Here is a 27,953-nt window from a genome sequence, read left to right on the forward strand (position 1 = left end):
TCGCAAAATCTGTTTAATTCAGAACTCTTAACACTCGTAATTCAACACACTTCCGGTCGAGGATTTCCCCGATTACCTAATTGTTTCATATGAGAAAAGAAATCGATTGAGCATAGTATCGATATGGTCACAATAACACCCAGCGACATATCCTTGTCAGTTTTGATGAATTATTAGTGTAAAAGTTGGTAAATGTCAATTTGGCACATCAGTAATTATCCCGAATGACTCTTATATTATTATAGCTCTAAGTGCAGATTCTACACATTAACGAATGAACTGGACTAATATGGAATGAAATAAACTAACGCCACCATACAAATCGAAATACACCCCGTGCACTGACAGATATCAAACTCTGTGTTACTGGAACCTCATAGAATTTTTAACGAACAAATTTCGAGTTCACTGCATACAGTATTTCAATTCAGTATATTCATGACAGTTATTCTGTTACAACTGGGGACATAAATAGGGAGACAAGTCGACATCTTGACAAAAATCAAGTAATGAAATAAAAATCGACTTACGTAAATCTTGACGTGCGCAAAGCAGCGTTGAATTCAGACATTTTCACCCGGGGGGAATGTCAACACCTCGGGGCGAAGGTTGTTTTTCTGTATTTTTGCAAGAAAGCACCATATTTAACAATTCCATTCACATACACATCTTACCTAATATTGAGACTAATTGCTGATAAATATTCAATGTGAAATTATAATTAAAAAAAAAAAACAATCGTTTGATCTAAAGCATTAAATAAAGACCGGCAAAAATATTTTGCACTAAACTTTAACTGCTATTTACAGTAGCTATTTTTGTTATTATTTCCTATATTCAGTAGTTACTGTTTGTTACTAATGTAGAAGTTTTTAAAAAGATTTAAATTCACTCAAATATTTTTTTGTCCTAAAACAAGCACACACAGAAATATCTTAACAAAAAGTTATCATTCTTTCTCACACTTCTGATTCTAAATCAAGCATATTAGCCTTGGTTTCTTCACTGCATACACATCAATAGTTTAGTTTACGAAATCTTCAGTAGGATTAGTGCCGTGTCGTGGAAAATCAGCGCTTGGCGCGAGAGTATACGACGGCACCCCCATATATATGAGTGAGGTCGACAGACCAGCCGCGAAAGGTGAGAAAATTTAGAAAAGTAAACCATGCTTTTCCTTGATTTTGAGCACTTTTCATTACTTTTTTCCTTTCATTTTATATAATATGTGCACCTGTGTTTTATTCCCCTGGTTTTCTTTCCTTCTTTTCTTTTATTTTTCCCTCCCAAATTTTGAACCCCTTACTTCGGCGCCCGGGGCCGTCGCCCCGCTTGTCCCTCCCCTATGACACGGCTCTGAGCAGGATCTTCATCACCTTCAATAGCAATCTTTCACTTATATACTACTATCATACTGATAAATTTTATATAAGTCTCTAATCCAGGAGGGATAACTGTTCCACCCTGACCCCTCTAAATGAAGCCCTCTGTATCTCTCCCTTTAACTGAATTATTTTTAATTAAAGAAAGGTGTGTTTACTTTAACAATCGTAAAACACATTTACGTCTGTTATTTCCGATGCGAGAAATGGGGTTTAGGTGCCCTATTTCAAATAATGCAAGAACTGTATATTTTCATGAACTGAAGTCTGTTGACATCAGAGATCATATGGAATGATCGAAAGATCTTCCCTATCTTTCCTTTCATATCTCAACCTGTGCTAGTGCTACCTACTAATATACAATATAGGGCGAGAGTACAGTACCTACTAAAATACAAACCTTTCTTCAACAGTTGACAATTTCATGTTCTGCCAAACTCGGTCATAGCGTTAAGAAATACAAGTTTAATTGGATATTTGGTATTCTATCTTAGATGTTACATGTTTAATATGTATATAGAATGGGTCTGCGTCATTTATATGTATATTGAAAGATTGGATTTCGTCTGCACGTGCAAGGAAAGAAAGAAATTAATTATGTGAAGTAACTTCTACATTTTGTGACTGAATTTTTTTTTGTTTCTCCGGGGAGAAAAGAATTTTTTCGGGGGGAGATTCCCCCGGGCTACCCCCTGAATTCAACCATGGCGCAATGACCCTTAGATTGTTCTATTTACGTAAGTCGATTTACGCCAATAATAATAATTTTATTTTAAGTGCTATGAACAGCTCATAGGCAAAAATACAGCACTGTGTTAAAACTATTATATAATCATTTTAAACAGACCAGAAAATTTACAGTGTAAAATGACTACTAGAGGAGGTTAAGGCTTTTGTCAGAAGGTTAATGTATTAAAATTATAAGGTTCAAATTGATATATAAAATAAAAATTAAAAACAGTCAATTTCATAACATACTATTAACAGAACTATGCGAATTAAACTCTCATTTAACTACAATATAAAAGAATGAGTTAACTTTGTTTAAAATTACACCTTCAGCATGCAAAAATCTTAATACTTATTGTCATATTTTAACATAAAAGACTGGTCTTTGAATAAAAGATTATAACATAAAAATGCAATAAAAATACACAATAACAATAAAATAAAGATTGGCAGCTATAACTCTTGTCATAAAGTTAAAACAGTTTAAGTTTTGTAAAAAATGGTCTCATATTTCTCCTAACACATGTTCACTTTATATTGCTAGACATTGTCACCATTCATAAAATAAGAAAGTTTCCTCTTCTGGGGGAAGGGGCGATCGCCACCCCTGGGTCCCCCGCTGAATTGAGCTACCTTTATAGAAAAATGTTGCGTATCACTTAAGATATTCTTGACATTGAAATACAAATATAAATGCACCATTAATTCAAAAATCTTAGAAAAAAATGATAGGCCTATAATTCTTAGTCATCTTAATTACCAGATTTGTATATTGGCACTACATAATTGTTGCTTCCATTTTGATGGAAATATTCTAGTCTTTAACGATGCGTTATATATGTTTGCAAAATTTGACGCTACTTCATTACTACAGGCTTTAATGACATAATATGAATATTATCAGGTCCAGGTGTAGTACTCCCCTTAATTTAGTAATTGTTTCAATTACATCTTTTGCGTGATAGATGGAATACTAATCGACATATAATTACCATTATATTGTACTAGTTTCATAATCTTACATATTTTTTTTAAATTTTGGTTGGAGTCAAAATTAAAATAATTATAAAATACAACTTTAAAACATTCTGCAATGTCAGTAATTTCCAACAATGATGTATTATTATACTTCATCTGTTTTGATACTTGTTTTTTATGTGATTTTTTCAATGTTCTTCAGAAGTACAAACTGTCTTTAAATATACTGTTCTCCAGTGATAAGAAGTAAAATTTTCTAGCCTCTAGATTTTTTTTTAGCACCTTTCTCAAATCTTAGTACCTCGGATACCAAATTTTATTGTTTCATTGTTTGGCCTTTACAAAATATTTTGTTTTCTTATTTATCAATGATTTAAGATTTCTAGTTATCCGTGGGTCTAATACGTTGTATTATTATTATACAGTTTCTTCTGTATATGAGAATCCAAAATTTCGTATACGTCATCATACAAGATTTCAGATATTTTATTGACATTGTCGGTAGGATCATTAATTTCTTTTATATTCTGAATTCCGTAATAAACCTGTAACAAATCAGCTCCATGGGTCCTAATATGTTATATTATTATTATACAGTTTCTTCTGTATATGAGAAACCAAAATTTCATATATATCGTCATACAAGATTTCAGACATTTTATCGACATTGTTGGTAGGAGCATTAATTTCTTTTACATTCTTAATTCCATAATAAACCTGTAAGAAATCAGTTTTCTTAAAGCCATAGTTGCCGGTCTGTTTTGTATTCATTTTTAAGTTATTATTTCTTATCATGGGCGCCCGCAGGATATTTTCCAAGGGGGGGGGGGGCAAGACACACACACACACAATTGCTAGAGTGAAACCCAACAAAACAAAACTTCATTCCTATCAGCACCACGTCAGCAAAAGAAACAACAAAGAGCGAAATTATCTTTTCAACTGAACTGACGGATACCATCATTCAAAATACTTAGCATTGCATGCAGCATCAGGCTGAATATAATTATTACTGAAAAAATATGAAACATTACATGGGGGAGAGAAGTAGATTAAAATATTGGGGTTGGGTTTGACTAAATTTTGTTACTCTAATCATTTAGTGAATGTTGATTTTAAAAGTATACTATTGTCACCAGAAGAGCCTATAAATGTTAACCTTTTTTGGAAATCCAGGGAGGGGCAATTGCCCCCTCTTGCTCCCCTGTGTGGGCGCCCATGTTTCTTATAATATTCCATAAATATACAAATGGTAAAAACGATCGATTTTTGTAATTGATTCAACATTAAAATTTATTGCTCAATTTTTTTTATATTTGTAAGCAACAGGTCTAATACTCTATCCTTATTTATGACATCGTATGACTTACTTAGCTGATTCAATTGAAGAAGGTTCCTTAATTCTATTACCATTTCTGCTTTTGTCTTAACACAAAAATTGCTAGCGGTTACAGTCCCAGTTTTCCAGTCGATTCCTCCAGCGTTAAAATCATGTAATATTATAAAATTACCGTTTGTTGTCCACAAGTAAGAACTCAATCAGTCACAGTAGTCTGTAAAATTCTTTAACTGTAGTGAAGGTGGAAAATAGTACAAAGTAAAAGTGGTTTATTGTCAATGATTAAAATTTTTATTACTATTGCATAAATCTTCTTCTTGTTCACTTCAACCTAAGGTTGGTGGGCAACATGGAAATTTTAAAACTTTTCTCTCGCTTGCGAGAGCTGTTTTATACTTTGATAGGGCCTCTTCTTTGTAACTGCATCTAGATATTCTATTCTTTGTCTTCCTCTTCCTGGTTTTCCTCTATCAGCACGGTGATCCAATCGGAGTGCCGAATAAAATGGCCAAGCATACTGTTTCTTCTTTCTTACTGTTTCTTACAAGTGAGTTTCGTTTAAATCTGTGAAACTGCAGTAGACTTCCAAATAATGCAACTTCAATACTCATACTTGAAGTAGTACATTTATAACTTCTGGTTCCAATAGAGTAATAAGATAAAATATACAACGTGTCTCTTAATTTATATTTAAAAAGTACTCGCTATTTCTTACAGCTTTGTTTTGTGGCAATAATTGAAAATAATTATTAATTTTAACCACTTTCGGTTTGAATGGAAGATTCAGGGGGAAGAGAGCATTCTTGGGATGCTGAAACGTTTTTTTTTTTTTTAAAAAGAAAGCTTATAAACTATATACAGAGTGTTTCAGATAAAACGTCCAGTGCTTATAAATCCGAAACGGCTGAGAATAAAAAGATGAAACAAAAACTGAGATAGGAAAATGTCATAGGGCACATCACATGGTGTTGTTGTGGAGACCCCCAGGGCCCTCTTTCAAGGGGGCCCAGGGGCCAACTCCAAATTTTCAAATGGGAACACGTATTGAATCATACCTCATTCAATAGTACTTGAAAAACGAAACAACTTTTGTAGGAAACAATTTTCGATTTGGGCCACCGTTTTCAAAATGGCCGCAAAAAGTGGGTCCTGTATCAGATAAAACGTCCAGTGCTTATAGGCCTAAATCAGAAACGGCTGAGAATAGAGAGATGAAACAAAAACTGAGATAGAAACAATGATAAAGCATATCAAGTGGTGTTATTGTGGTGACCTTCAGGAAACTCCTTGAAAGGGGCCCAGGTGCTAACTTCAAACTGATACATGACTTTTGGCGGCCATTTTGAAAACGGTGCCCCAAATCGAAAATTGTTTCCTACAAAAGTTGTTTCGTATTTCAAGGACTATTGAACGAGGTATGATTCAATACATGTTCCCATTTGAAAATTTGAAGTTGGCCCCTGGGCCACCTTGAAGGAGGGCCCTGTGGGTCACCGCGACAACACCATGCGATGCGCCCTATGACATTTTCCTATCTCAGTTTTTGCTTCATCTTTTTATTCTCAGCCATTTCGGATTTATAAGCACTGGACGTTTTATCTGATACAGGACCCACTTTTTGCGGCCATTTAAAAACGGTGGCCCAAATCGAAAATTGTTTCCTACAAAAGTTGTTTCGTTTTTTAAGTACTATTGAATGAGGTATGATTCAATACATGTTCCTATTTGAAAATTTGAAGTTGGCCCCTGGGCCCCCTTGAAGGAGGGCCCTGGGGGTCACCACAACAACACCATGTGATGCGCCCTATGACATTTTCCTATCTCAGTTTTTGTTTCATCTAATTATTCTCAGCCGTTTCGGATTTATAAGCACTGTACGTTTTTTGCTCTATGAAAATCAGTATTGAAATCCGTACTATAAATAGTAAATCTAACCAGTTCTCGTTTCGATACAGTATTGGAGGTCATAATAATATATATACTCTTCAGATTCTGTATTAATTGCAATAAACGTTTGTTGCTATATATTGCGTTTCTGTTCTTTGATGACAAATCTTGAAATCGGAAATGGCCAAGATGAACTACTTTTGGTTCGAAAAGAAGGTTAAGGAAAAAGACGGAAATTGTTCTTGAAGAACCACCATCTCGATATCTCTTATCGTTTTTGCTCTTAAGAAATCACTATCGAATCAAGAAGTAGTAGTAAATTTCAACTCCTTCTGGTTTTATAGTGTTGTAGGTTAAGATCATTTACCTTAAGACCATCAAATTGGGTTCAAATTTGGCATTGTGGTACACGTTGTCTCGCAGCATGAGGATATTACGGTGAGAAGAGTGTGGGTTGCCCAGTTATGCACAGACGAATTTCAAAATAACAAATACGGTTTAAATAGTAAGTAAAGGTCATTCTCAAGTACTTGAAACGAAAATGTCAACTACAGTATCTGTATTTCATTTATAAATTGTTCAATGCTTCAACTTTGAATGCTCGGCTTTTGCGAAATGATAGGAATTCAAGATTTTTCCGAAGACGGTCTTTTTTCTTTTCTTCCTGTTTGAATGTGAGACGAAGAGCACTTTGTTTTAAATTTAAGGTCAGATTAACCGTTCGCAATGTTCTATTTGTGAGCCTGCTTTGATAGGGAAAATCAATAATCACATTTCTTTTCAAACATTTTGTTCAGGCATTGGAATAATATGAGTACTAAAGTTGGTAATAATATTTAGCACGGATATAATTTCATCGTGTTAACGGGAATACTTCCACGATCTTGAACCCAATTGAGACAGAGTCCAATTAAAGGAAGCGAGCCAAGGCCCCAGTGAAATAGGTGAGGGCGATTACAGTTGAGGAAAGCGAGAGTCTCCACGAGTACAATTTAAGTGAGTTATTTCGAACGCAACTGAGAGATGTGAGCGCGAGACAATGCAAATTAAATGTCAAATAGACATTTATGCTTCGTAAATATCTCAAAAGCTCTTGATACAATTTTCTACTCATTAATATAAGCTTAATATAATTTTCTATTCAAATATTAGTAGTACTTATTAACACAGCTACTATCTCCATGTTCAAATCACTGACAGTTTAGGTCCGTAATTCGGGTGTTATTAAATTGCTGTAGCGGAACTATTCGACCTCCAAAGGTCTCGATTTCGGGTTCCTGTTTAGGGCGCCATTAAATTGCTACCTACCGTCTTCCTTGGGTACTGGCTCTTAGGATAGTCCCTCAAGAAACAGTTGATAACAACGTGGTTCAGAGTTCGTGGCCTGTTCAAGCGCAAATTAGTAATCATAAAATATAATAAGTGATATGACATAGGTAGCCTCAGCGGTTCGGAAATTCAGATTTAACTGTATTTACTTTTGTTCACACGTATGTATATATACGACTGGCAAGCTGATGACTCCATAAGTATTCGCACACACTCAAATTAAAAAGTGAAAAGTATATTGAACGAATTTCCGTTTTATTGAATGTATGCGTATATATACGTAGTAAATGAAAGGATACTGATAACACACAAACTTCCACTTAATACAGCATGTATGCTTGAACGAACGACACTGAGCACACGCTTTAGAAATATAAAACACTTAATATCGCGAGAGAATGTAAACATATATAATGAAAACATTGTGAATATAGCTTTTATTGTTATTCCTATTATCACAATCGCTAACGACTATCTACGTCGAAGTTGGGCTTCCACTGCAAAACAGGGGCAATGAGTACAGAGATTAGGTACAGCACTAATTTCCAGCGGGGTTTTGCAGCTCCAAGACTAACACACTTTATAATATTATAAACGAAACGTTATGTTGACTTGCTCTGTTGTGTCTGTAGTTATAACCATACATAAAACTTAATACTTATTAGTAGTCATTTACATACCAGAACATAAGTAAGTTCGTCCAACATAAGGTTTTCGTTTCTTACTCTCTTAACACCAAGCGTGAGCTCCTCCGTGGCTAAGCGGTTAGCGTACGCGCCTTTGGCGTGGGAGACCCGGGTTCGATTCCCGGCGGGAGCTCATGTGGTTCGGATTCCACGTTAATCAGTAGGTCCACGTCTCATATAGCCTCGCTGCTGAAAGGGACGCTAAACTAAAATCAACTCAACTTAACACCAAGCGCGAACTCCTCGCTTCTGCCAATGCCCGGGAAAATCCCGTTGCCATGTCTCTGATTGGTAGTGTCTTTTAAGATTTAGTATGAGGAATACAGAATTTTATATATTCATACTTGATACAAATATAGTTGTGGGATATTCAGTAGTTCTGGCAACACGTCCTGAGAACGAAGAACTAGAAATTGCAATTAAATAAGTGTTACAGACCAACTTTAAGAATTCAGTCTAAGCTGATAGATTCTTCACATAATAGTTCAATACGAAATAGTTTAATAAAACAGAATACAGATTGGCAATTGGGTAGTTTGACCATTCTGTCTGCAATTCACACAGACTACGAGCACAGTTCCCACGGTAGTTGAGATAGCAAAGTGTCGGTGTGTCGGACTGCGACGGTCGATGTGGACCTGCCTGCAATGTAACAATTAGTGATGAGCAAATGCAAGACCAAGACCAAGACCCGGGTGGTCTTGGTCTTGGTCTTGGTCTTGCACATGCGGTCTTGGTCTTGGTCTTGCACTGGAACCCTCGGTCTTGGTCTTGGTCTTGGTCTTGCACACCTAGTCTTGGTCTTGGTCTTGGTCTTGCACACCCAGTCTTGGTCTTGCTTGCAAGAGTCTTGCAAGTTTTGCTTTTAAGAAATCTATGCTTGTCATAAGTCAATTTTACTCTGGATATAAGGGATAATAAATCCTACATTGCGTCAATGGTGAGGGAAATACAGTGTATGTTTCTAAATGTAATATATTTTACCTTCGTGTAAGTGTGATGATACTGTACAACATAGGCGATGGCCTTTACTTTTTTTTTTTTTTCAATGGGTGATCACGCTTCATTACTTATAAGATAAATCACATTTCGTAATATTTTTATGTTTTAACAGACCCAACACTCCACTGGTTCCCAAACTGGGGAGACTACCCATGACAGTGCGCATGAAAGAAAACCAAGACGGCACAAATACCATAAATTGCAAAATTATTTTTACACTCTAAAGGCGTCAGATTTTTTTTTATTTACAACCACGATTAGCTCATCTTTGTATTGAACAAACTCCCAATTAAATATTGAAATTTTGTTTTACTGATTCTAATATGTACTGTATGGGACAGAAACAAGGACATTACGCAAAAACAATGAAACAATTAGACTTTCGAAATGTGGGCATGGAGAAAAAGGAGCGAATCAGCTGGGTTGAACGGAAAACGAATACGATGGTTTTAGAAATATTAGCAGTAGGGAAGAAAAGAAGAATTTTAGATGTAATTAAGGGGAGGACATTGGCTGAAGAGGAACTGTATTATGAGGGACGTGCTAGAGGGAGGGGGCGAAGGAGATTGTAGTTGAAGAAAGATATTAAGACAGAAAATTGCTACGTTAAGACGAAGAGACTAACTGAGGACCACAGTCATCGAAGCTTCTCAGCTGCAGCAAGTGACCTGCCAACAATGGCAAAATAGCTATTATTATGTCGATGATGATATGTTTTGCAATATTGACCAAAAAAGAGAGAAAAAATTAAAATAATAATAATTAAACCTTTTAATATTTTAGAATATGAAATGAAATTAAATTTGTGTTTTACGTCCCACGATTATGCCGGCTAGGCTAAAGGAGACAGTGATGATGAAAAATAAATGAAAATGGTGGAAAGAAGAAAGTGGGAGAACCCCGAGGAAACCCACGCACACGTTGTTTGCCCACCACAAAGTTTACTTGGCGGGGGCTGGGATCGAACGCGGGACCCCAAACACCAGAGCTGAACGCTCTACCACTGAGCCACCGCGGCCCCAATATTTTAGAATAATTTGAGTGAAAACTGAAAACGACTCAACTGTCTATGTCTTTTGTGTAAATTCAATTTATATAAATACTTTTGACCTACATTAGAAATACATAATAACGGCATAAAACTTCAAGTTATGTGAAATAAGTACGAAATCACTCTCAGTTGTGAATATAGATTATTTATTGTTGTATAATGTTATATCGTTGAATCCTAGATATGCCGTATACCTAAGGGGGGTATAAGTTATATTGATAAACAATTATTCAACGTATAAGCATCCACCTATGAAATCACACTTGCGGTCACATGCGCTAAGTTTCTGTCAATGTCATGAAAATGTTATTTCAATATTAATTTTATAAGTACGCATTAAAAATTTCCAACGGATGCTTGAACCTCAGAGCCAAGGCCATACCCAAGTCGGCACCTATGGTGTACGGAATTGCCGATGTTCAATACTACATTTCTTTAGTTTTGGAAGAAGAACACCACTAATATGTTTTGAAATTAAATGAAATATCTAGTTTAACGTCCCACGATTATTACACTGAGGCTAAGGGAAACAGTGATGATGAGAAATGGTGGAATGAAGAAAGTACGAGGAAACGGGAAAACCCACGCACAAGGTGTGTTTGTTCACCAAAGAAGCTCACATAGCGCAAGCTGCAATCGAACCAGGGCTCCATGTACCAGAGGTGAACGCTCTACCACTGAGCCACCGTGGCCATAACATTTTCTAGTTTATTTTTACTTATCCACTTCTTATGGACACAACTATTATTCGTATGATTTCCCAAAATCAATCATGGGCCGTCGTGAATGATCAAATGATGACCAAAGTAAATCAGACACTAAAGTTATTATACCTTATAACAATTCATAGAATTATGCTTTCGGTCGTTTCGTGAACAACCGATTCAAAAAACGACATACTGTAGCTATATGTTACAGGAGCAGACTCACATGGATTGCATAAACTTCTGGGAACACATTCACTCCGGCGGTATTTTTACTGGAGCCAAGAAGTTCACGTGAAAGATGTAATGATTTCCCCCTTCCTTTTTACATTCTATAAAAAATTAAGTAGTACCATACTTGTGCAAGACTCTTGCGCAAGAGTCTTGGTCTTGGTCTTGGTCTTGCAGGTATGGTCTTGGTCTTGGTCTTGGTCTTGCACCCCTTGGTCTTGGTCTTGGTCTTGCATCGGGATTCCTGGTCTTGGTCTTGGTCTTGCATGCAAGACTCTTGCAAAAACTGCAAGACCAAGACTCTTGCGCTCATCACTAGTAACAATTCTGTATCTAAAAAGATTTCCATGCGTTGCTAATGATTTATATGAAAAGTATATACAAAATTGTCTTGCAAGGGACATATTTCGATTCGAACGCGAGGATCAACATAAAACTTGGTAGATATATACAGGACTAAGTACTGACCACTAGTGATGAGCAAATGCAAGACCAAGACCAAGACCCGGGTGGTCTTGGTCTTGGTCTTGGTCTTGCACATGCGGTCTTGGTCTTGGTCTTGCAGTGGAACCCTCGGTCTTGGTCTTGGTCTTGGTCTTGCACACCTAGTCTTGGTCTTGGTCTTGTTCTTGCACACCTAGTCTTGGTCTTGCTTGCAAGAGTCTTGCAAGTTTTGCTTTTAAGAAATCTATGATTTTCGTAAGTAAATTTTACTCTGGATATAAGGGATAATAAATCCTACATTGCGTCAATAGTGAAGGAAATACAATGTATGTTTCTAAATGTAATATAGGGCCTATTTTACCTTCGTGTAAGTGTGATGGTACTGTACAACATAAGCGATGACCTATACTTTGTTTTTTCAATGGGTGATCACGCTTCACTACTTATAAGATAAATCACAACATTTCGAAATATTTTTATATGTTTTAACAGATCCAATACTCCACTGGTTCCCAAACTGGGGAGGCTATCCCTGACAGTGAGACGCATGAAAGAAAACCAAGACGGCACAGATTACTGAAATACCATAAATTGTAAAATTATTTTTACACTCTAAAGGCGTCAGATTTTTTTCTTTCCAACCACGATTAGCTCATCTTTGTATTGAACAATCTCCCAATTAAATATTGAAATTTTGTTTTACTGATTCTAATATGTACTGTATGGGGCAGAAATAAGAACATACGCAAAAACGATGAAACAGTTAGACTTTCGAAATGTGGGCATGGAGAAAAAAGGAGAGAATCAGCTGGGTTGAACGGAAAACAAATGCGAAGGTTTTAGAAATAGTAGCAGTAGGGGAGAAAAGAAGAATTTTAGATGTAATGAAGAGGAGGACATTGGTTGAGGAGGAACTGTATTATGAGGGACGTGCTAGAGGGAGGGCGAAGGAGATCGTAGTTGAAGAAAGATATTAAGACAGAAAATTGCTACGTTAAGACGAAGAGACTAGCGGAGGACCAGAGTCATCGAAGCTTCTCAGCTGCAGCAAGTGACCTGCCAATAATAGCAGAAAAGCTATTATTATGACGATGATGATATGTTTTGCAATATTGACCAAAAAAGAGAGAACAAATTAAAATAATAATAATTAAACCTCTTAATATTTTAGAATATGAAATGAAATTAAATTTGTGAGTTTTACGTCCTACGATTATGCCGGCTAGGCTAAAGGAGACAGTGATGATGAAAAATGAATGAAAATGGTGGAAAGAAGAAAGTGGGAGGAAACGGGAGAACCACGAGGAAACCCACGCACGAGGAGCTTTGTAGTCCACCACAAAGTTCACTTGGCGGGGGCTGGGATCGAACGCGGGACACCAAACACCAGAGCTGAACGCTCTACCACTGAGCCACCGCGGCCCCAGTATTTTAGAATAATTTGAGTGAAAACTGAAAACGACTCAACTGTCTGTCTTTTTTTATATACATATACTCAATTTATATAAATACTTTTGACCTACATTAGAAATACATAACAACGGCATCAAACTTCAAGTTATTTGAAATAAGTACGAAATCACTCTCAGTTGTGAATATAGATTATTTATTGTTGTATAATGTTATATCGTTGAATCCTAGATATGCCGTATACCTAAGGGGGTTATAAGTTATATTGATAAACAATTATTCAACGTATAAGCATCCACCTATGAAATCAAACTTGCGGTCACATGCGCTAAGTTTTTGTCAATGTCATGAAAATGTTATTTCAATATTAATTTTATAAGTACACATTAAAAATTTCCAACGGATGCTTGAACCTCAGAGCCAAGGCCATACCCATGTAGTCGGCACCTATGGTGTACGGAATTGCCGATGTTCAATGCTACATTTCCCGTTAGTTTTGGAAGAAGAACACCATTCATATGTTTTTGAAATGAAATTAAATATCTACTTTAACGTCCCACGATTATAACACTGAAGCTAAGGGAAACAGTGATGATGAGAAATGGTGGAATGAAGAAAGTACGAGGAAACGGGAAAACCCACGCACAGTGTGTTTGTTCACCAAAAAAGCTCACATAGCGCAAGCTGCGATCGAACCAGGGCCCCATGTACCAGAGGTGAACGCTCTGCCACTGAGCTACCGTGTCTATAACATGCTCTAGTTTATTTTTGCTTATCCACTTCTTATGGACACAACTATTCTTCATATGATTTCCCAAAATCCAATCATGGGCCGTCGTGAATGATCAAATGATGACCAAAGTAAATCAGACACTCAAGTTATTATAGCTTGTAACAATTCATAGAATTATGCTGTCGGACGTCTCGTGAACAACCGATTCAAAAAACGACATACTGTAGCTATATGTTACAGGAGCAGATCGACTCACATGGATTGCATACACTACTGGAAACACATTCACTCCGGCGGTATTTTTACTGGAGCCAAGAAGTTCACGTGAAAGATGTAATGATTTTTCCTCTTCCTTTTTACATTCTATAAAAAATTCAAGTAGTGTTAGTACTTGTGCAAGACTCTTGCGCAAGAGTCTTGGTCTTGGTCTTGGTCTTGCAGGTATGGTCTTGGTCTTGGTCTTGGTCTTGCACCCCTTGGTCTTGGTCTTGGTCTTGCATCGGGATTCCTGGTCTTGGTCTTGGTCTTGGTCTTGGTCTTGCATGCAAGACTCTTGCAAAAACTGCAAGACCAAGACTCTTGCGCTCATCACTACTGACCACTGTAAGGTGTGTCATTCCCGTGTAAAACACGTTTTTCGCCGACAACGCCACCTATCCTTCGAAACACTAGCAGTCAGATTCCACGTTATAGGTGGCGAGTGAAGATCAGTCAGGTGCGTCAGTGTGTGGTAGTAAGCTCGAATTATTGTTAGATGTGATAGTTAGTGTGAAAAAATGGGCGGACTGCTGGCATTAACCCCCTTTATGTAGTTGAACAGTTAAAAAGACGAACTAAAGCGCAGATTTAAGGATCAAACGTCAGTTGGAGCATAAGATGAGTCATTTGCGACATTTTGGTGCAATTTAATTATCAATTAGTACGAAAATAAATTAGAAATGATACACACATCGACACTCGACAGAGATGATAAAGAAAATGTCACGGCACAGAAAGATATCTATTATAGCAGTTCAGAGCGGGATGAAGACAGCAGTCCAGAGCGGGAACCGAAAATCGGGAAATGAAACCACAAACAGTGAAATGTGAAATAATCAGATTATTTGATAAAGGTCGTAATCGTTCGTGAAATAATACCTGTTTGTTTCTGAAGATTTTCAATGAAAGTCGGCTCCGTTTTGAAATGCGGTATGCCAACATTTTTATCACTTGGAGAGCCCAGAACTGTACTGTAAATACCAGTAAAGCACTGATGTTCCATGCTCTCGCGCCTCGTCAAATAATCTGATGATTTCGCACTTCATTGTTTGGAGTTTCATTTCCCCATTCCCTTTTAATGAAGCGGAGTTCGTAGACAGCGCATGTTCATAACCCAAAACAGGTTTGCAGTTACTGAAAGAAATAATTTTCTTGTGTCGTGTCAGAAAGTTCCTGTACGAGTTGTATTCTCCTTCATGATAATCTTTGTATATACTCCGGATTTCCTCGTTTGTAAACTTCGAGAAAATATCAGTTCTTTTCAGTTTTCATGCTGAAGATACGTCGTATTCGCTTTGACTAATGCCTTGTCCCCTCTCAGGACTGCTGTCTTGTTCCCACTCTGGACTGCTGTCTTCTTCCCGCTCTGAACTGCTATAATAGATATCTTTCTGCGCAGTGACATTTTCTTTATCATCTCTGTCGAGAGTCGATCTGTGTATCATTTCTAATTCATTTTCGTACTCATTGATAATTAAATTGCACCAAAATGTCGCAAATGACTCATCTTATGCTGCAACTGATGTTTGATTCTCAAATCTGCAACTTAGTTTGTCTTTTAACAGTTCAACTACATGAGGGGGGTTAATGTCAGTAGCCCGCCCATTTTTTTTCCACACTAACTATCACACCTAACACTAATTCGAGCTTACTACCACACACTGACGCACCTGACTGATCTTCACTCACCACCTATAACGTGGAATCTAACTGCTAGTGTTTCGAAGGATAGGTGGCGCTGTCGGCGGAAAACGAATTTTACACGGGAATGACACACCATACAGTGGTCAGTACTTAGTCCTGTATGTCTACCAAGTTTTATGTTGATCCTCGCATTCGAACTGAAACATGTCCCTTGTTAGTAGCCAAAATCATGAGTTGATAACTTCACTCAAGAAAAGTAATAATTTTACTGTTTCGAAACACTTTTCTAATGAAACAAGCATTTGCTTCAGTAAAGAATGATTTCTTTGTATTATCGACGATGCCAGTAGGTGTAGAGAACATCTGCACGCAAAGAAGGAACGTAGTTTCTCACCAGCTCGAATGCGTTCAAAGCAAAGCAAGAAAACAACTTTTCCATTTACATGAATAAAATATTAATTTTGCATGATGATTAAAAACTGGAGAAAATATACAGTTTGTACAATAAATGCGGTGTTATGACCATGCTGACAGTCATAACTTGGCATTCCCTAAGGGACCAACACATTGCTAGTAAGCGAAGTAATGTGTTGATAATCCTGCATTAATGTATTTTAGAAAATGAGTTTAGAGACTTTTAGCTGCTTTTGAAAATATGGAGTTGGCAACACTGCTCTTGATTCACTGAATGTGGATCATTATGGGGAAAACACTGGCAACACTGTTTTTGAGCACTGTTCGTAGTGAACAAATGAAATGGTATGGGTTTCTCACTATAAATCACTAGGCCTATGTATGTTTATTATTTTATTAGTTTCAAACGCTGTTGATCCAGATGGATGATTATCAGCTGATTCCAAATTCCATGAGTGATTCCTAAAAATTCCCCATCTAGGTGTCTTCTTTCTTCTGTGGTGAGAGTTCCATAGTGTACAATTCAGTCTCCTTAGGATTTGGGGTTATAGGGAACGAAAACAAATACAGCACTTAAGTGAAACCTTTTTTTCCTTTTTTGACACTGACAAAAATGTCCATACTTTACTGTAAACACTTGCTTTAAAGTAAGCTTTGGTGTATTCACTATTTGCTTGTTGTATGTATGACACTTTGGGCTAAAGCGATCACGTAAAGATAAACATGTGGTTTCAACTGTATGTGTGAAAATGTTTGTAGGGCTATATAGTTTTATTCTTATTATTTATTTATTTATTTATATAGTTTAATTTAGAGCAGTAATGCTTGAATCGCTAAAATATTTGAATAAAAACTGACAAAATAGGAACAAAACATAGGAATATTTAAATATTAAAAGTACTGAAAGATTATTAAAGTTCTTATGTATATAGAGTGAATATTCTTACTTTAAATAGGATTATTAAAAAACTTTCATTTATTAATCTGATTATGAATAACGTAGGAATATTGGTTAATTCACCTGAAAACGAATGTTGATGCGTGGTAATCCAGAGGATTTACACGAACGAACATTCGTGATATTGGTTTTGTGTGAACTTTAAGAACTCAAAATCTTGCATAGTGATAAACAACAAGTTTAGAATTCCCAAATCAGGGTAGAATATATATATCTATATATTCAACAAAGAAAAATTCTCTGAAATTTTTTTTGGGGGAAGTTACCTTTTCATTTAGCTCGTGGATTCACATGCCAGTACGTATATGTATTGTTGAATTATTTAAGCTAGTCTCATTCATTAACTGTTAAGATGCCAAGTTCTAACTAGTGTTCATTGACGCTATTAAAAACAATTGTAGTTAGTTATCACTGAATAATACATGTAAAGGAATATTGGTTAGTCTTTACATGACAGTAAGATGTTACACAAGACGTCTGTGGAAAGTATTCATTATATTTAAGATGAAAGATAAGAATGTGAAGGAATACTAATCTTGCACACTTCCAAGAAGGATCTTGAAGTCTGGCTTCTAATTCCTCTGATAGGATAATAAAATTTTGTTAATACAAAATCAAGAATGCATGACAACAAAGTATAGGCATATTCGTAAATGCAATCGTCTCTTATGACCCGAAATTCCATTGTAGACAAACAACTAGCTTTGGCGTAGAGGATTTTCATCGGCACGTCCATAATATTCACAGCATCTGCAATAATATTCATCAACTAGTAAGATTCAGACTATGACCCAACGTATGCCTAAGAAAAAGTTCTATTAGCAATTCATTGCGATGGTCACGCATAGAAGCATGATGACAAGTAATTCATTGAAATAACAAAATGAAGACGCAAGATGTAAGTATTCCTAAAATATTCATTATCAGTGAAAATAAGACGCCGTGAGTTAGAAACACTTAAATAGAATAAAGAATTCAGTAACGTCTTTCAAGTTAGCTCGTTAACGTTTCAGCTGTAAATCCAAATAAATGGTTATCGACATGGTTTTCAGGTAAAATAAGAACACTAACATTAATATTATTTAACTTTGCTAAATTTTAAGGTCCTGGCATCGACAGAAATGATTGGAAATTAGCTGGCATGGTAGAAGATACCACTGGCGCAAATCCCGGGGGTATGAGGGGGACATGTCCCCTCCAATCTTGGAACTGGGGGGACTGTCCCCCAATAATCCGATTTGAAATGTGCTTTCTGGGAAAAAATGTGATGATTTGTGTCCAATTACCACAAAGGAAAGTGAGATGAAATTGATGTTCCCCCAGAATAAGCCTCAAATCTGCCCGCCTCCCAATGTTGAAAACAACTCTGCTCTCTGATCCTCCACAGGATTGTTTTTCAACTTCACAAATATTTTGAGCATCGCTTAACACACACACACACAAAAAAAAAAAAAAGTTTTACGACTCCCCCCCCCCCAGTGTTGAAGACATATTTGCGTAGTTGGAAGATACTTAAAGTAAGGTGCGTTCTTGTTTCACTAAATAAACAAAAGTTACAATGGTTAATTATGCAAAAAAAAAATGTTTAAAATATATTATAATGCATGCAAACATAAGCTTAAAATACATGAAGTAAAGTATTGGTACGAAAATATTCTAGAAAATAAAAACAGGGGGGTCACAGAAATACTTCAAATTTTTAGTTGAAATCTGTTAATATATGAGAATGGCATAATTGCATATCATAAAATTCACAAATATATAAATATTCACAAGAGCATAAAATGGAATATAATATTGTTACAATGGAACATTATTAAATTTTAATATTCAATATACATAGAAACTTTATACCTAAAATACAAGATATGAATACAGAAGCTACAATGAAATTTCAATGTATACATGAAGGAGGGGGGCGAAAATATTTCCAACAATTACCGAATGATGGGTTATATATTGGGTTGGTCCAGGTATTTGATGGTTCAGCACGCCATGTCTGCCTAGAGAGGAGCTTGGAAAATAAATTTAAACATACTATCGTTAACGTACCATAAAATTCGTTCCCGAAGGATCGGTCCCTTCAAGATACTAAAGCAGCAAAAAGAATGTTAATAAGAAGCCCCAACATTTAGGATAAACTCCAAAAAAACGTTTGGCTACGTTAACTATTGCAACCGAAAGATACGACCGCAAGTCTTGAATACAAGTCTTTCTATGTTTCCTATAATAAAGAAAAAACTACATAAAATCTTAACTTAAGTCTCAATAGTCTACACTGCTTGTTGAATCTAAATATAGAATATTAATATACTAGTATATTAAACATTTTCACCATATTCTTCGAAAGTACCGTGCTTCAGTCAAAATGACATGTGAGTAAAATAAGTATTAATATAACATTTAAAAAATCTTCAAATAAATTAAGTCGTATCCGAGTAATTCAAAAGTCAAAACTTAATAATAAATCTAGTTTTTCAGAAAGTCAGTCTTGTTCATTACGATGATTTGACCTTTCGTAGTTTTGTTCATTTTTTTCTGTGGTGTGTATGTGTGTGTGTATAGCAAATGAAAACGCTGAGAATGTAGCCTTACTTATTCCTATTATCACAATCACTAAGAAAATATCTACGTCGAAGTTGGCTTTTATTGCGAAACAGTGGTAATGAATACATGGATTGGGTAGACCAATAGTTTCCAACGGGGTTTTGTAGCTCCAAAATTGACGCACCACGAACATTTTGTTCACTTCTTCTGTTGAGGCTGTAGTTATAATCGCACAAAAAACTTAATACTTATTCGTAGTCATTTACATACTAGAACATAGGTAAGTTCGTCCAACGTAGGCTTTTCGTGTCTTATTCTCTTAACACCAAGCGCGAACTCGTCCTTCTGTCAACGTCCGGGAAAATCCCATCGCCATATCTCTGGTTGGTAGTGTCTTTTAAGATTTAGTATGAGGAATACAGAATTTTATATATTCATACTTCATGCAAATATAGTTGTGGTATATTTAGTACTTCTGGCCACACACACACCTTTTAATTTCGTGAGAACGAGGATCTAAAAATTGCAACTAAATGAGTGTTGCAGACCAACTTTAAGAATTCAGTCTATAGCTGATAGATTCTTCACATAATAGTTCAATACGAAATAGTTTAATAAAAAAAAGAATACAGATTGGCAATTGTGGAGATTGACTATTCTGTCTGTAACTCACACAGACTACGAGCACAGTTCCCAAGGTAGTTGTGATAACAAAGCATCGGTGTGTCGGACTGCGACGGTCGATGTGGACCTGCCTGCAATGTAACAAGTCTGTATCTAAAAAGCGTTGATAATGAAAATTGTCTTAGGAACCAAAATCATGAGTTGGTAGCTTCACTCAAGAAAATCAAAAACTTTGCTGTTTCGAAGCACTTTGCTAATGAGATAAGCATTTGCTTCAGTAAAGAATGATTTCTTTGTATTATCGACGGTGCCACTAGGTGTAGAACATATGCATGCAAAGAAAGAACATAGTTTCTCACCAGCTCGAAAGCGTTCTGAGCAAAGCAAGAAAACATCTTTTCCGTTTACATTAATAAAATATTAATTTTGCATGATGATTAAAAATTGGAGAAAATATACAGTTTGTCCAATAAGTGCGGTGTTATATCCATGATGACGGTCATACCTCCCTCACTCGTCCGCACCCTCAAGGCATCTTGGCGGCTTTAACCTAATTGTCCCTTGTCCTCAAAATATTTTATTACAAACTCCCTCACTCACCATCCCTCTCAAAATATTTTGTCGCTTCCTTCCTTACTCTCGCCTTCAAAATATTTATCACCGTTCCCTCTCTCGACCGTAATCTCAAAATATTATCTAGCTCACACCCTCAGTCGCCCTCGCCCTCAAGATATTTTCTAGAACATGTTCCCACTCCTGCTCATCCTCAATACGTTTCCACGACCTGGCCCTTAAAATATTTTCCCACTCATACTATCAGTAGCCCTGTCCTTAATTCACTAAAATGAGGGAGAAAAAGGGGTTAGGGAGCCCTCACGACAGCAAAGCAAGTAAGTATGCCTATCATTAGCACCTATTACTCTATAACTTTTTATTTTTTATAAACAGATTACATGGAATTACGTGTAAGTTTCAGCTCGCAATACCAGCAATTTGTAACGAACAATGAACCAGTTCAGAATGCCCCAAGAGCATTGCCAGAACGAACCTGAATAGAATGGAGAGATGGAACGGGAATGGTAACAGTGATTGTTCTTATATGTAAAAGTAGATTTTTTATCCGCAACTTGTTCCGTTTCTCGCAAAACTTTGCAAAATATTATCTCTCTGTGACTTAGTTCCCGAGATATGGCTCCTTAAATCTCCCGAAATTCGAACTTTTTTGGACAGTATCTGGGGAATGGTGGCCAGGTGGCCAGTAGCCAGTTGATCAGTGGCCACCGGTTACTATTTAGTACCAAAATGTTCACCATCCTCTTAGGTATTGATCAAAACCAATATGATCTCTCTCTCCCGAGATATGGCTCCTTAACTCTCTGGAAATCGACCATTTTTTGGCCAATATCTCGGAAACGGTAAGAGTGATGCGAAAAATTTAAACACTTTCTCAAATAGTTTCTGATGCTCTATCGAATGCAGTGTTCAAAATTGAAAAAATGCAAACAACAGACAGATGGACAGACAGACAGACACACAGACATAGAGAATTCAGTAACGAACTTTTTAAGTTCGTTGAAAATAAAAATACTTATTTTATGTTGTAGAGTAGAAAGATCGTTTGCAGACTAGGACAGCTGATCAATTGCACGCAGTGTTCGCAGGTTTCCTTAAGAAAAGTTTTCTCAACTGATACAAAATTTTCCTATTTCTTACCATATTTTTCCTAGTTCGTTGAATGTCCAATTCCTATAACGGAAGTTATGAGATCAGATTAATTTTAGCTATATTAAAAGAAGTGTCAAGCACATTTCCGTTGTTCATTTGTTTCTTTCTTTCACTTTTACTTTTTTTTGCAAAAAGATACACACAAATACATCCAGCTAAGAATGGGTACAAATTATGCTACTTTGAACAGACACACATACTCTATTGTTATTATATTAATTCATGTCAAACAATCTGACAAGGGACATCACCCAATTGTCCGGCTCCGATTTCAATGAAATTTTTATTGCTGATAGAGGACATGTATTCGTTACTTGTAATGCCAGAAATTTTTGCCATGGTGCATGTTTTCTATTTTTTAATAATTTTTAAAGGTTGTGATGTAGTTAATAGAGATTACTGCAGATGTCCCTTACTACTCTTTGTAAACGAAGTGTTAATGAAAGAACAACCATGTAGATACGTATAGGGCATAGGGGAAAGTCGTATGGTACGTATGACCTTGACGGCAGCCATCTTGAAATCCGCCATTTTGAATTAAGGTCAAGTTTTTTAAATGGGAATAGGGTAATATGATACATAATTTCGGGCTAGAATTTAATCAGGAAGACAATGGTGAAGTTAGTTTTAAGGTGCGCCCATTTGGGGAAAAGTTACAGGCATATTAATTGTTTATACTTACTATGTGCGTAAGTCCCTTACCTCCGCTTCTAACCCGCATATTAATGATAATAAGTGGATAAAGGTTTCGGTGATACATATTATGGCTAGAGGGAAGTGATACGATAAGGGTATCATTGACGGCAGCCATCTTGAAATCCGCCATTTTGAATTAAAGTGAAGTTTTGAAAAATGAAAACCATAGCATGTGGCACCTAATTTTAATAGTAAATTTTCCCCAAAAGCCAATGGTATGCTTATTTTTGTTCTATAGTTAACTAGTATGAATTTATGACTCTTCTAATGAGCATGAAACGTCCATTATTCGATTTTTCAAATTGGCAACACTCCTAATTTTCACCGCATGTTTTAAGATTCCAACTGGCACTTTGCAATTGTTGCCGTGGCTCATGTTTTCTAAATTTATTACATTTTTTTAAGCGTTGCGATTTGTCAGTACATGAATAGTGTTGGGATAAGCATCCAGCAATCTTTGTGAATTTTGAAGACTTGCCATGTAATTATTAATTTCCTAGGCAATGTAATTATTTATTTCCTATACCTGCCCTTCAAAAACTCGTTTACTGACATGAATCATCACACAACGAAAGAACTCCAACTTTGCATTCAGGTAATACCGAAGACGTAGCTTGTAATGGATAGTAGATGAGACGAGAAATCAAATGAAAATTCACTTCAAAAAAGAAAACGAAATATGATTTTTGTGTAAATCAATGTTCTTTTGTTTTGTTTTATATTTATTTGTTTATTGTATATTTATTTATTTTCTATGGCAATATTTTAGCTAGTCAGACAAAAAAGTCATTCGTTTTCTAGCCGTTGTTGTCGATGGTTCATGTTTGTAAGATTTATAATCGGTATTGATCGGGAAATCGATTAAGTTACACCTCTTTATAAACAAGTTACCTGTTTTCATATTTTGTTCATGGTACAAACAGTGTGTTCGAAACAGTCATATTATGTCTCTTTGATATTTTCTATCATTGCTGCTGTTCCTTTAAAGTTGTATTTATTTTTAAAAAATACTGTTTATCGTTTGCGCAACATGTAGGCCACAATTCATGATAATTTTGAGTTCGTGTAACACCAATTTGTTATAATTTTATTTGTATTTCTTTACGTCACATAGGCCCATAAGTTCCTCATGTACTCTGGGTTAAAATAAATGATTACACTGACTAGGAAATTAATAATTACATGGCAAGTCTTCAAAATTCAGAAAGGTTGCTGGATGCTTATCCCAACACTATTCATGTACTGACAAATCGCAACTCTTAAAAAATGTAATAAATTTAGAAAACATGAGCCATGGCAACAATTGCAAAGTGTCAATCGGAATCTTAAAACATGCGGTGAAAATTAGGAGTGTTGCCAATTTGAAAAATCGAATAATGGACGTTTCATGCTCATTAGAAGAGTCATAAATTCATACTAGTTAACTATAGAACAAAAATAAGCATACCATTGGCTTTTGGGGAAAATTTACTATTAAAATTAGGTGCCACATGCTATGGTTTTCATTTTTCAAAAGGGGGCGCGGTGGCTCAGTGGTAGAGCGTTCACCTCTGGTGCTTGGGGTCCCGGGTTCGATCCCAGCCCCCGCCAAGTGAACTTTGTGGTGGACAAACACCGTGCTCGTGGGTTTTCTCGGGGTTCTCCCGTTTCCTCCCACATTCTTCATTCCACCATATCTCTCATTATCACCGTCTCCTTTAGCCTAACCGGCATAACCGTGGGACGTAAAACTCAAAGATTTCATTTCATTTTTTCATTTTTCAAAACTTCACTTTAATTCAAAATGGCGGATTTCAAGATGGCTGCCGTCAATGATACCCTTATCGTATCATTTCCCCCTAGCCATAATATATATTACCGAAACCTTTATCCACTTATTTTCATTAATATGCGGGTTAGAAGCGGAGGTAAGGGACTTACGCACATAGTAAGTATAAACAATTAATATGCCTGTAACTTTTCCCCAAATGGGCGCACCTTAAAACTAACTTCACCATTGTCTTCCTGATTAAATTCTAGCCCGAAATTATGTATCATATTACCCTATTCCCATTTAAAAAACTTGACCTTAATTCAAAATGGCGGATTTCAAGATGGCTGCCGTCAAGGTCATACGTACCATACGACTTTCCCCTATGCCCTATACGTATCTGCATGGTTGTTCTTTCATTAACACTTCGTTTACAAAAGGTAGTAAGGGACTTCTGCAGTAATCTCTATTAACCACATCACAACCTTTAAAAATTATTAAAAAATAGAAAACATGCACCATGGCAAAAATTTCTTTCATCACAAGTAATGAATACATGTCCTCTATCAGCAATAAAAATTTCATTGAAATCGGAGCCGGACAATTGGGTGATGTCCCTTGTGAGCATGAATTTCCCTGGATTTTCAAGTTTTATCGAAAAAGATCCCATTTTCTGTTTTTGGTAAATTTACCTATGAAATACAACTGGATTAGGGAAATTTACCTCAAACTACGAACACTGATTGCACGATTGCAAAAGTGAAGTTCACCCGAGAACGTGGGAATCCAGTGTTGCCAATTTGGGGGAAAAGTCGCTAAATCTAGGGGATTAGCCTTCCAGGATAGCGACAAAAAATAATTTTTCCGATTAGCGACTTTTTTGGTGATTTTGAAATGACGATTTGGCGACTTACTTACAAATCTAACGACTTTTGCGCTGCGAACAACTTGTCATAAAATAAGTACTATTAACTCGAATCAGTTCAGATATAAGTTTATGTTTATTTTTCTTTTGCTTATTTGAATCAGTGCAGATATTGACAAGCTGTAAAAGTACGTAACATTTATCTCTATATTCCCGCTTTGATTGCTGTTATCTCTTAGCTTCTAACGGGATGAACTCCAACTTTTAATGGCCTTTAGTTTACAGAGCTTCCGTTTAGAGGCACAAACAATACATTACCGATAGCAAACAGATTATCGTAGAAGCGTGAGTAGACCTTTTAGACCAAGATTTTTTTCCAGACCTTTAATTTTGCTCGTTTTTCTAAACTCATTTTTGATTTTGTTGAGCAAAATTGATCATAAAGTTAAAAATATATAAAAGTGAAATTATATATATATATATATATATATATATATATATATATATATATATATATATATATATATATATGAAAGAGGCAAAATTCCACAAAAAATTTTTTGCGACTTTTCACCCGAAATGGAGTCATTTCATTTCCTATTTAGCGACTTTTTGTATCAACTTGTTGGCAACACTGTGGGAATCTTAATCACGTAACATTGGAAGGAACTTCCGTATTAATATTAATACTATACCTAGGTACTTTTCTTTTCTTTTTTTTTTTTACATAATCAAATAGTCAATTAAGATTCTTTTCACCATAATAGGATAATCTAACCCTTTCCGTTACCCTACAGGTTTGCCTTGAAGGCACATAGTCCGGTTCGATTCCCGGCATTAAAGCACAGAAGATTAATTTCAGAATCATCCACTTTCATTAAAATATGTATGCTTTAATCTAAAGGTCATAACCGTCAGATATTACACTTAAAAAAAATCATTTTCAAGAAGATATACACTATTCATTTGGACTTAGCCACAGTAAGAATACTTTATCTCACTACATCGTATCCTATTTTATACTATTTATTTATTGAACAAATTTCCAGATACAGCATAACTTTGCCATTTTACACAGGAAAATGTTAACAATGAAAAAAAAAACATACGAGAGAAACAAGCAAAACAAAATAACAGTGTCAACAAAGAGTGTAAAAGTAATATTATTTCGTCAACACTCGTTTAATTGCTTTTTGAAGCACCTGGTACCTCGAAAAAATGTCCACGTCAGTTGTTACATAATTATAACAGTTCGGTGTTATGTAAAAACCAGACCTCTGTATAATTGCCAACATAAAGCGGGCAAGATGGAATAGGTGGGTATATCTGGTTATGAGGAAGAGACATGTAAGGATAGCTCCTGAAGAAATGGTTCACTTGACTAAAATTTTCCATTTTATACAGCACAATAATCTTTGTTTTGAAAAGTAACGGGTTAAACGTTACAAAGTAATGTTATAGTTCCACTGTTAGACACTGTGATAAGTTTCAACTGAATAGGCCTATAATATAATAGATGTTTAATGCACAAAATATTATTCGTAAAATCACTACACAAGCTTAAAATATAGTTACTAAAGTTTGCTCCAAACTGAATTTCACTTGAAATAAAGCTTACTCTAAAACATACTAATACGTATATGATCATTCATTTGAACGAAACATAGACCAAGTACAGATAAAATACAAGTAAACAATTTTTACTACCAAAAGAAAAAAAATTAGTTTATAAAGTAACAACGAGTTAGAAATTTTTCGTAAAATGAAACTTACAATATACTTCTTTGTTCGGTTAGTGCTATTCATTTTTACGGAGTCGGTCAAGATTTCAGAAGTAGCATTTTTTCGGTCGTCATCTGTAAGAAATCATGAAATTTCTTGTAGTAATTCTTTGTTTCAGTTTCAGTTAAAACACAAATGACAATATTGTTAATTTGTGGTATTAGGTACTTTCTCGTTCATTCTGAAAAACAAATATTGGTTTAATAAAGCCATTAAATCTTTAGAATGTGGCTAACATTTAAGATTTTGCAACAATAGGATCAATAGGTTACTCCAGTAATTCCCAATTATTTTTGATTGCGACAGACCGCCCACGACACCGTCACACATACAGGTGTAGTGATATACTATTGTTTTATATATACAGTGTTACGCACGAATTGTACTATCTCATCTCAAAAAGGTGCTCTCAAATTGCAAAAATGAAATGAAATCTTTGAGTTTTACGTCTCACGGTTATGTCGGTTAGGCTAAAGGAGACGGTGATGATGAGTGATGAATGAAATGGTGGAGTGAAGAAAGTGGGAGGAAACGGGAGAACCCCGAGGAAACCAACGCACACGGTGTTTGTCCACCACAAAGTTCACTTGGCGGGGGCTGGAATCGAACCCGGGACCCCAAGCACCAGAGGTGAAGACTCTACCACTGAGCAACCGCCTCTGAAATTGCAGTCTAATCTCGAAAAGTATATATATGTTTCTATTTGACGAGCTCTGTGTCGTCTCATGTCATATCCTGCCTCCTATGACACACAACCGTACACGTCCTTCACATATTCTTCTTTT

General features: G+C 35.9%; 1 protein-coding gene across 1 annotated transcript in view; it reads right to left on the bottom strand.

The window, feature by feature from the left end:
• Positions 1-27,953, bottom strand: part of LOC145661604 (phospholipid-transporting ATPase ABCA3-like) — a 1,415,399-nt gene that overhangs the window by 994,972 nt on the left and 392,474 nt on the right. The window contains exon 3 of the mRNA XM_081726924.1: positions 27,160-27,242. Within this exon, the coding sequence (XP_081583050.1) occupies positions 27,160-27,242 (83 nt within the window). The remainder of the gene's footprint in view (positions 1-27,159; positions 27,243-27,953) is intronic.

Source organism: Thermobia domestica, chromosome 10 (assembly GCF_964235325.1).
Source record: "Thermobia domestica chromosome 10, izTheDome1.hap1.1, whole genome shotgun sequence".
Classification (NCBI taxonomy): Eukaryota; Metazoa; Arthropoda; class Insecta; order Zygentoma; family Lepismatidae; genus Thermobia; species Thermobia domestica.